At 40.0% G+C, this 11,535-nt stretch overlaps 1 protein-coding gene and 1 pseudogene across 1 annotated transcript in view; one reads left to right on the top strand and one right to left on the bottom strand.

Moving 5' to 3' along the window:
- Nucleotides 1-140: 140 nt before the first annotated feature.
- Nucleotides 141-766, bottom strand: LOC145485684 (uncharacterized; annotated as a pseudogene).
- Nucleotides 767-10,752: 9,986 nt separating this feature from the next.
- The window catches only part of LOC145485093 (lysosomal-trafficking regulator-like), a 61,477-nt gene continuing 60,694 nt past the window's right edge, over nt 10,753-11,535 (top strand). Inside the window, exon 1 of the mRNA XM_081463735.1 lies at nt 10,753-11,258. Within this exon, the coding sequence (XP_081319861.1) occupies nt 11,163-11,258 (96 nt within the window). The 5' untranslated portion in view covers nt 10,753-11,162. The remainder of the gene's footprint in view (nt 11,259-11,535) is intronic.

The raw sequence follows: 11,535 nt of genomic DNA, 5'->3' as shown, positions 1-11,535 counted from the left end.
TGGGAGCCAGGCCAAGCCAAACCACGCAGTATGACCTTTATTAATACAACAACATAACTATCTTACAACGGCACAGAAAAGTGGCTCGAGAATAAATTCACTGCAACTTAAATTCACTGCAACTAAATAGACTCTGGATATCACATAGCATTTTCAAGCAGCTTTTTACCGGCCTTAGAGCAGTTAGAGCACTCATTTACCCAGATGTTTATGTATTTTTACATCCGGCACGTGAATCCCGGGTGCCTAATATGTCCAAACCTTTCAGCTTGGCGCGTGCGTAGTCGGTATACTGCAGAACCTCTGTTGGAAAGTTAGAGATTGCTCGAAAGTGTGTGGATTGATTGGCAGTGGACCGCATCTGTGGTAAGGACAGCCGGTAGGAGCTCCAGCTCACATCATTGTCTGCGTGATTCACAGAAAAATCAGCGCCAAACGGTTCCTTTTTGAAAAGATTGTTATCAGCCAAGAAAAATGATTATATTAATGTGCAAACAAATCCCGATTCTGATTCCATGTCGCAGAAAACAGGAAACGCTTGGTTCACAGAATCAAAGATGAGGTACTTTCCAGATTTTAAAGCGCCTTCTTTAGCTAAATCTTTGCAGGTTCTTGGATGTTCAATCTTGTCACATCGCCGGCCTGTGTGCATATCGGGTCAGGTACAGTTAAACCGTGTGCTCTAAGGATAATAAATCTGCTGACACACCCCTCTGTTGACACAAGAATTCATCTGTTCGTACAGCCATGTTTTCCTGGAATGCATTTCCCTCCAACATACAAAACGTGAAGTATTGTTTACATTCTTCGATTATGTTAGACGGCAAACTGGAGGCATCTCTTTTTAACAATAGAGTGTGTCTGTTGAGGGCCTTAGAGCTGATAGTTGTCCGGGGAAATGTTGTGTTCTAGAGTATTATACGAGTATTATTGCGACAGATTAGTGTGGACGGTAGCCCTAACAGTCTACAACCTTGGTTACGCCTATTGGGTATATAGTTTGTTAAAATTTAACTGGGAAAAAAAGTAAAAAATAGCGAAGCCCACACCTATACAGCCAAACAATATCCTTTTCATTTTTGCCTTACGACAGCCAATGTGTCGACACGCTCGGTTCAAAGGTGGGTTGCCTAAACTTAAGGTGGCCGTACACAGTTTTCGCGCGCGCACAAGGATTGCGAAAACAAACATGCCGTCAATAGAGCGATCATTTTATTTACTCAACACCCGCACTATCTGTGCTATTTTTTTCTATATTTGAATGGAGTGTATTGATGGCTTTGGTCTTTTATTACAGATACATATTCGAAAAGGCAACGATGCAAAGAACTCAGCAATTCTCAGCTTTTTCTTTGTTACCGAAAGAACCCAGTTAAATGCAGCGCATGCGCAGTTGCTCGAAAAATTGAGACCGATTGCTTTCGCATAAACTTGCCGATTTCTAACGATCCAGTCGTTAGAATTTCAAGAAATTTGGCAAGAAAGTAGTTCAGAAACCACGTGAATGATCTATTACAAAAAATCTGAATTTTGACATAGAGAACTTTTAATGATACAGAACATGCAGTGAAAACGATTTACGGCGAATCACGAAAATCGTCTATGTCAAAAATTTATTAGAACAGGTTGACAGAAGGGATTTAATGTCAATTCGTAATGGGCAAATGATGAAAAAAATCTAACGACTGTTTTTTTTTTTAAATAAACAAAAACTATTTTTAAGCCTTGTTTTAAACCAGCCCCGTTGTCATGGCATGGCAACAGCACACACCTTAGCCAAAATGCGAGAATAAACCCTTCTGTGATTAACCTTGACTATTGCAAAAAACGGGTGCCAAAGCATAAACAGTTTAAAAGTCATGGTGAATTAGGCACTTAAAAACTGTGTTCGGCCACCTTAATTATGCGATGACGTAACATTGGTGGTGATTAACGCATTAATCAGTTCTGAGCAATCAGCTTGTGCCCAGAGCTCTCGGAGGAAGAAATATATTGGTTCCCAACTTCTTTTGCAACTGATGAGAGGTTGCTCAGTCGCAAATAAGACCCTGAAAGGAATGATATACTTCAAGTCTTGTTTCGCATTTCTGAGTAATAGCAGTGTTCATGGATGCGTGTATACAACCTGTTTAAACGCAAAAGGGGAGAAAGATAACGGATTGAAAAAGGAGGAAGAATTGAAAAGGCGAAGTTTAGGTAAGGTTCAGTAGACGGCAAAGAAAATCTAAATGAAACGGTTTTGCAAAAGAAAGTGCGTCATGTCCGCCATTGTCATGGAATTACAATCGCGCTTGAGCTGTGAAAACAAGGTCTCTCTGTCTATTGAAAAAAAAAAAAAAAAAAAAATCGGGAGTGTATCTCCATGCATCACGAGTTCAAATCAAGACAGATAATTTATAACTAGAAACGTCTCTAGTGCGATCACGGCCATTGTCTCCCCGTTGCTTTTATCCTTTTGAAATGCTTTGAAGTGGATAGCATTCTATGGAACTGAAACTTTTTTTTTATTTTATAATATGTGGAGCCATTACTATTATATGGAACTGCAATTTGTTTACTTTTAAAAGCTTAATAAAAGGCAAACATGATAAAACAATGTTGTAATCAGCGGTATAATTATCCGTTATAGCAAGAGCCTAATATTACAACGAAACTTTTCTGGGACTATGACAACAAAAATTCAGCTAATTTTGCTTGAATTTTTATTATTATTATTATTATTATTATTATTATTATTATTATTGATTTGGTGTATTGGCAAGAGAGGTCAATCAAACTACTGCCTGGTCAGTAATAAACTTTAATTTCCTACAGGGCGGTGTGATAGCTTGTAAAAGCAGTGAATCTGCCCCAATTCGTATCGTCCTTAGTTACCTTCAGCCCCCCATGGTCGCATCCGTGGAGGGCTCTCTAGGGTCTAAGAATAAAGATGGAGAATAAGGAACTTCAGCAAATGAACAGAGCAATTTTTATTAATTAATACTGAAAACAGCCTCTAATTCTCCTAACATATTATCTGTCAGTTATTCAGTGACAAGATAAATCTTATGAGTGATGTTAAAGCAAAAGTTGTCGATTATGTTGGGATCGAGGGTTTTTGGATGTGTTCACCTCAGCAATTTACATTTGCTAAAAAACAAACCTTAACAAAGTGAGACTACGTAAACAATAATTCATATATTGTTGAAATAAATCTTTCAATCAGTTTTATAATCATTGTTATAGCACAATATAATTGAGAACGAATCGAAAAGTAGAGGACTTCTTAGCAAGTCAATTCGTCCTGGTCTAATTTGATAGCTTATTTAAAATGTAAAACATGTAGTCCAAATGAGGGCCTTAGGTGCAAAAATGATCTACCCCATTGACATGAGTAGCTGGAAATTCCAATAACATGTTTTGCTTTATAAAGTCTTTGAACCTCCGGCAAAATAAAAATAAACATAAAAATAAAACCTGAGAAATATATTTTTAGACCCAACCGTTGGGCCTAAGACACACCTAGGCGGTATTCGTTTTTACCCGGGATAATTTGTAGATTTTGGTGGTTGGCCACTTCTACAAGTCAGTCCTTGAATACAAAACTCCATTTATGGATCAGACACATTTGGCCAAGATGGTACGTGGACTGTTCACAGCTTTTCTAATTTTCAGCGCACGCGAAGGAAAAAGCGAGCGCGACCCCCTACCCTTCTCTCGTTCTGCGCTGGCGTCCAGTTCTCTCGCGTTGCTACCCAAGCGTTCAAAGAATTATTTCCGATCATGGTATTTCCGATCATGAGTAATGGTGTTAACATACGTTTTCTGAGCGTCACTGCAAGGCGGTGCTGCCATGTCAATTAACAGGTGAAGTTTTGGAAAGTTGTCGGCTACATGTAGCATGTGAAAATTTGAGCCATCTCTCAGCTGTCAGTAATTTTTGCACATCTCAGATATGAGCTATTAGTTAACCATCACCTTATTTCTGCAGCTGACATTTAAAATTTTAATCAGATCCTAGATGGCAGCAAACCCTATCTACGGTCCTCAGTTTTTCGGGTCATTTCAGAGCATATGACTCGGTTATTCTACGTGTAGTTTCATATTTTGCCCATGTAAATTCCTTTTAGAACTTTTTCCTAAAGCACTATGAAAAACCTGCTCACGTACCAGTGATCTGATGAAAAATCCATCCTGGGAAGCGCACGAGGAACTTTCTTCGATAACAATTCCTCCCCAAATCTAGTCCCTCTCTGAGGAGCTCACAAGTTCCCGATTCTGGCTCAAAGTTGTAAGAAACACAATCGTTAGAGGTTGAACAAGCAATGAGGCATTGCATCCACTCCCTAGTGTTAAGTCTTTCCTTAACTGGACCAACCAAGTACATGTCGCGATACGTGATATGCGATTCAACGCGAAGTACTTGAATGGCGCAAAAAGTTAGCAAGAAAAAAAAAGTTAACATCTTCAGCTGAAATGGTAGTATTTTTTCTTTTGCAAAAAAACAGCGCTATGACAAATGATTTAAAACCGACATCAGGTTAATCAAATCAATTCGTCCCCAGATGCAAAACAATATTTGTTTTTACAACGAGAACCCCGGAAAAGTCAGTCAATCCGCGGCCGACAAAGGCTGATTGTGTTTTTCTAGAGTGATGTAAGCTTACTGGAAAAGTCTAAATCTAGTGGACATCTTAAGCAATCGTCTGTCAATTTTAAAAGCTTATGTCGGACGCAATTGTTCCGGATCTGTTAGTCGCTGTCATATAGTGTCCGGCACTGAAGCGATTTAGAGGTAATCGTCACTTGCGAATTTAGCACTTTTAGAGCGCTGTCAGTTGTTTTTCAGTTGCTAGGAGTATTGCATGCCCTGACATCGATAGGTATGGACGTCCAAAACAGCAATGAGTTGAGGATGGAGCCGACATTGTCATGGTTGATGACAATAATAAGGAGGACACCGAGGACTAAACAAACAAAATGGAATTTTGTCGAAGTTTTTTCGCTCTTTCCATGTTATTTAAAGATACCCAAAAAGGAGTTTGTTTGTTTGTTTTTTAAAAAAAAAACAAAAAAAAAACTGGTATGTACAGCTGACAAAATACTGCACTTCTGACAAAAGTTTCCGTTACGGAAATGGATCCTTTACTACTGCGCAATGCAAACAGTGGCAAATGCACTATGTCTGCATCCATATACATTATAACTTGACTTAGTACTCTAAACATTAACCCTCTAGCTGAGTAGTACGGTGACATTCTTAATTTGGACTGAAGAGAAGGTGATGATCCTTACAACGAGTGTGCATGATCAGAGGTCTTTGCAAGTATTGAAGGTTTCGATTCCTGTGTTGAAAATGACTAGCACTACCTCCACCTCCACGTGACTACTACTGCAGCTATCACTGCTACTACTACTTCTTTATTGAGCTCATTGATGATATTACAGTCTTGAGACGACACAAAAACTGATTCAATGTGTAGTGAGATTTAAGTGCGAGCTGGAAAGCTATACATTAACAAGTTGGTTTTCTTCGTGGCTCCCCACAAAGAAAAAACAAACCAAAAAAACAATGAATAAATCATTTAATATTTCTCTCTACCCCTATCCCCACAAATTAGGAAGAGAGTTGCAAAGAACTGCACTGGAGGCTTCCACGATATTTTTTATTCAAACAAAACTAAACCCTACCGCTCGATTTTTATGCTGAATTTATTAGATATGATGAGTTTCATAAGTGCACGAGCAAACTCCTGGAAATATGGGACCTTAAACTTAGCAATTTTACGCTTTTCTATGTAACAATTGGCTACTTTCCATGATGAGTTTTTGGTCCAATGGATTTTTCGACCTCGGGTTCCATGGTTAGGTTCGATTCCCGCCGCCCTCTCTCGTTCCTCGCCTATCCCATGGTCGTCTCTCCCATGGTCGTACATCAATGACAAAGTTTTCCTATCTTGACCAACAATGGTAGTGTTTGGCCCTTCAACCATTCCTACGACTATTGCCTCTTTGCGTTATGCCTTCTTGGGCTCTGCCTCTTTGCGTTCTGCCTCTTTGCATTATGCTTCTTTGCGTTATGCCTTCTTGGGTTATGCGTCTTTGCATTATGCCTTCTTGGGTTATGCCTCTTTACGTTAGGCCTCTTTGCATTATGTCTATTTGCGTTACGCTTCTTTGCGTTATGCCTTCTCGCGTTATGCCTACTTGCGTTATGCCTCTTTGCGTTCTGCCTCTACGTTATGCTTCTTTGCGTTATGCCTCTTTGTGTTATGCGTATCTGCGTTATGCCTTCTTGCGTTATGCCTATTTGCCTTGTGCCTACTTACCTTATCCCTACTTGCGTTCTACCTACATGCGTCCTGCCTCTTTGAGTTATGGGTACTTGCGTTATGTGTACTTGCGTTATGCCTACTTGCGTTATGCCTATTACTGTTACTAGCGTTATGCCTCTGTGCGTACTGTTTGCGTTATGTCTCTTTGCATTACCATACTTGCAATTAGCAGAATCAGCTTGTTGGCGTTGGCTTGTTGGCAATTACTGGGTATCGAATTTTGACTTGCATACACCTCCATACTTCTCCTCAACTATTTCAAAATGTCGGTACCCGGGCCCCTTCCCGGTCCCCCATTTTGAAAAGTGGAAAAGACCCTGGCGACGAGGACACGTTCGCTTAAAGTTGGACTAATTCGAAAGCGAATCCTCCGTTATCTCGAACTCAAAACTATTCCCCTTAGATTTGTCCTTCCGACATTTACTATCGCTTATTTCAACTGGAACTATATTTCTTTTCCCCTGAGAGGAGCTCGAAATAGAGACGGGGATCAACTTATTGGCTAAATTCGGCATGATAAATTGATGTTTGGAGGCGAGTTTTTGTTTATAGCGGAGCCCCATACCTTAGAAAATTTGGTAACCCATCGATCTGAAAAAATTTGGTTGTCACGTCACTGTCCGTACGGACGTCCGTCCGTACGTCCGTACGTCCGTACGCCAATACCTTGAAAACTAAGGGCGCTTTCCATTCGACCAAAAATTCCGGTGTGAATTTCCGGAAATTTCCATGGACGAATGGCACAGACGTTTCCAGTGTGGAAAATGACAAGCCGCACAGTGTTGTTCGCTTGGAATTTTTCAATGACTTCGAGGTTTAAATTAAATCGCAAATATAGAAGCAAACAAAGCACTGATAAGTCGACGTCGTGACTTTTTATAGACCACAACAGCAGGGACCTTAACAAACTACAACGGTAGCGAAAACGTAGCAAAACAAAGGGTTTAATGAGTCGAACAATTGTTCTGCATGCGTTTTAAATCTACATTTCCTAGCCAGCCTATGCAAAACAAACAACTACACCACGGGGACGTTATTTTTAGCAAACGCTCTCTTGACGAATTCAACTGTAGCTAGTATTTATCAAGATAAAAGTGGAAAGATTCTAAAGTATTTCCATCTCCGAATGCGCGTCGCAGTATTTATCTATTTATCTATTTATCTATCAACTTTATTGGTCACAAAGTTACAATAATTAAAAGAAGAAAGGACCAATAGGAATTGCGCGAACGGGAAAATAAAATTACCCATTCGAGGCGCAACCCTAAAAGCTAGTAAGAATGGTGACAGAAAATCTTAAATTTGATAAAAATTACAATAAAATCTAATAATAACTTATAGTTAAAAATTATAGTTAAATCTAATTAATTACAATAGTTAAAAACAAGATGCGGATAATATTAGTCACAGAAAATTAAGAGCGGTGGCAAGGGCAGTTACGGAAGAGGAACCAGGAGCAGGGCATGTCAATATCATAGGTAGTGTCCAGTAAAGTAAAATAAGTGGCGTGCAAAAAAATATTTGAATAAACTTGGGCTAGAAAATTTGTCTTGAGGGGCGAGATTACAGATAGTGTTCCAGGGTTTTACAATTCTATTGAAAAAAGAAGATTGAAAAGTTGCGGTTTTACAGTAAGCAGGTTTTAGTACGAGGGTGGGGTTCTTAGAGCGGGACCGGCCATGTGTGGTAAAAGTAACATATCGTTCAATTTTTAGGTCAGTATATCCAGAAATACAGTTATAGAGAAATAAAAGATCTCTCAGTTCCCTGTCATATGTTAGTGGTAACAAGCGAAGAGTCAGCAATCGTTGTTTGTAGGACATCTCGCCGATTCTAGTTCTTAGTATCCAGCGAGTGGCGCGCCTCTGGACTCTTTCTAAGATTGTTCTCGAATTGACACTAGCAGGAGACCAAACTTCCGTGGCATAAGTAAGCTGTGACTTCACGAGAGATAGATAAAGTGTCCGCCTTACTTTGATGTCGGTCATAAGTGGGCAAGTTCTCTTTAAGAGTCCCAGCATTCTATTAGCCTTGAGTACAATACGAATTACATGCGAGTCCCACGTTAGATTTTTAGTAATAGTTACACCGAGGTCTTTTTCCTCCTGAACGCGTTGTATGTTTACCTCGCCAAGGTGATATTCATGGTTTACAGGTGTTTTCTTTCGCTTAATTGTTAGCACTTTGCATTTGGAGGCGTTGAACTTCATATTTGATTCGTGGCTCCAGGTGTTTAAACTTGTCAGATCCTGCTGGAGAATAGCACAGTCCTTCACTGACAAAATAGTACGGTGCAGCTTGGTATCATCAGCATACAGAGCGGTGCTGGTTTGCTCATGGATGACATCAGGGAGGTCATTGATAAATATCACAAAGAGGAGTGGGCCGACAAGACTACGCTGGGGTACACCGGAAGTGACCGGTAGACGCTCAGAGGCGGTGCCGTCAATCACAACTCTCTGCGATCTGTCCTTTAGGTAGTCAGAAAACCAATCTATTAGTTGGCCTGTGACACCGTACCATTTCAGCTTTTCAATAAGAATGACGTGATCAACTGTGTCGAAGGCCTTGGCAAAATCAAGGTACAAAATATCCGTCCAACTCGCTGTGATAGCGGCCAACAGAACTAGCGCTGAATAGGAAAATTGCGAATTTGCATAATTTCTGAAAAAGAGGACAACCATTTGATTTTCATCCCGGAATTTCCGGAATTTTCGGTTGAATGGTTCGCTTTTCGGAAATTCAACAATTTCCGGATTTTCTGGAACTTATCCCAGGAAATTTCCGTACCATTTGTCCCCGTTTCGAAATTTTGGAATTTTTGGTCGAATGGAAAGCGCCCTAAGAGAGTAGCACCATTACCGCCGCTACATCTTTGATTTTGGGAATCCACGCCATTGTTAATTGACAGCTGCCACAACAAGCTATCCACTGACCAGTTTACGTGCCATATCGCGGGCTCAGGCTTAGAGCTCATTGCGTGTTTTGTTTTTGAAGTTGACCGCTCATAAATTACTAGTTTCCAATTGGATCGTGAGCTCAAGTCAGATTATTTTTCTAAGAGAGAAGGAGGGACTACTCGCAAAGACAAAACTTCGGAGCAAATTAACCTCTAAAGCGTTGTTGAGTTTTCTTCTGACATATTCTTTGTACAATCTTCTCTTGGAAAGTTCCTGATATATTGCGTACGTAATTTCTGCAATCTTGGTTAGGCTTATGGGGTATAGTTTGTTAAAATTTAAGGACGGTGCCTACTTTTGTTAGTGCGCACACGTTCTGCGCATCACGCACGCAAGACAGGTTTAAGCGCCACGCGCACTCTGGGGTTGACAATGACGCAATCAATTAGGCTATCAAGTACACGGCTAAAATGAAAGCAAAATTTTCCCACTGTGACCAAATCAAGCTCACCAGAATAGCAGCATATCGCTAACCACTAACTGTTAACGTCTTCCAGCTGAAAAACTAACTGTCATCTGCGGAAAATTATACCTAAGGTTATTCCACTAAAATAGAACCGGCACTGAGATTTTTGTCAAACTTTGCCTATTGACTGTTTATATTGTAGGAACTTAAATTTGGAAATAAAAATGAGGGGTCCCCATGTTCGTTTAGGAGCAACAGCACCTTGTTTATACCCATTAAATCCTTATAATAGCACCGTGATTATAGTCACGATTGCTTGCTAAACTCACGTTTCCGACGATTGTTTTTTGCTTTACACTGAGAATTGGTCCATATTTATTTTACACAGAGAAATCTATTACTCAATTCAAAAAAAAAAAAAAAAAAAAAAAAAAAAACAGAAAAAATGCTTCTTCCTTAATCCAACTATAAACATGTACCTGCAGATGGCGTAGTGCGCGCGCAAAACAAGTTCGAGATACGCAAGTGCTATACTTACTGGGGAGGTGACAGGAAAATATTTTACGGGTACCGTAAAAGGTTTCAAAAAAGATCAATAACTTTTAAAAACGCGTGGCTACCCCCACATTTTATGCTATGAAATGGAAGTGGCAAGCCTATTTAACACGTGGTTAGTTTCTGGTTGTGAGCAAAAGGTATTTAGACTGTACTTTGGCTGAACCAGAGGAAGGCTGTCAGAGACCCTAAAAGCGCCGTTGCAACGATTTTGTTATTAAAAACAGACCAAAAATGGTTTTTATGTTACGATTTACCATGTAGTTTTAAGATCTTTATAAACGTGTTTGCTTTTCTGTCTGTAAAGGCGAATTCTAAGGAAATGTGTGAAGGAATATCCTTTCCTTCTTTTTTCAGAAAAATGATGATGTCAGCATTTTTGTTGAGATTCAAGGCTAATTATCTCGAAAAAAATGCATGGCTACCCCAATTTTTCTTCGGGGATTCCAGTAGCCCTTGCAAAGACCTACTTTTTCCGCGTGGGCTTAACCTGGCGCAAAAACCTCTGTATTTAGTAGGCACCGTCCTATAACTGGAAAAAATAATTCAATTGGTCCATTTTGGACTATTTTCAGACAAATTATTTATGTAGTCCCGCGTAACCGGAAGTAGGTTGTCAGCGGCTTCTCCTAGTAGACTTTTCGCCTGGGCTATTTTCGTTTTGAGAGAGATTTGGGTGAAATTTAGTGTCTGTCGAGATACAGAACACCTCAGATTTCAGCAAATTCCGTCTAAAAGAAACGAATATCAAGAGCTTGACCAAAATTGTGTCTTATTTTGGTACTATGCCGTAAATCGAAGTTTCATGCGAGGAGTTTAGAGACCTTCGTTTTCGCCTCAGCTGTCATCTGGAATGATGCAAAAACGACAACATTCACACGCCTCAACGCGCCAGGCTATAAATAACTTCTTTTGCTCTGCAATTTGATGATGGCAAGCAATAGCCAGGACGATGGAGTTTTGCAACAACTCCGAGATCGCTGGAGTGCTTATATGAGGTGCAGTTCGACTGAAAAACCACAGGTATGGCTTAACCGTGTTCTGTCCAGATTTCACTCGCACGTGATGTGTTGATCAAGCTTTATAGTATTGTCCATCGCTCCGCTTGTTCCTAAGGCTTTCAAAGCACTGTGGGAGCGCTTCTTACTTGAAACAATTTTCTTACTTCTTGTGGTCTTTCTGATTTTAGCAAAGCAAATTGCGTTGCTAATTAAATTATCTTAGAGCTGTGCTTGGTTGATATGATTCGATATGGGGGTAGGGGTGGAGATGTTTCTGTTTTACTTTAGACCGTTATCTC

This window comes from Orbicella franksi, chromosome 4 (assembly GCF_964199315.1).
Source record: "Orbicella franksi chromosome 4, jaOrbFran1.1, whole genome shotgun sequence".
In the NCBI taxonomy this organism is placed as follows: Eukaryota; Metazoa; Cnidaria; class Anthozoa; order Scleractinia; family Merulinidae; genus Orbicella; species Orbicella franksi.
This window is presented reverse-complemented; position numbering and strand designations above follow the sequence as displayed.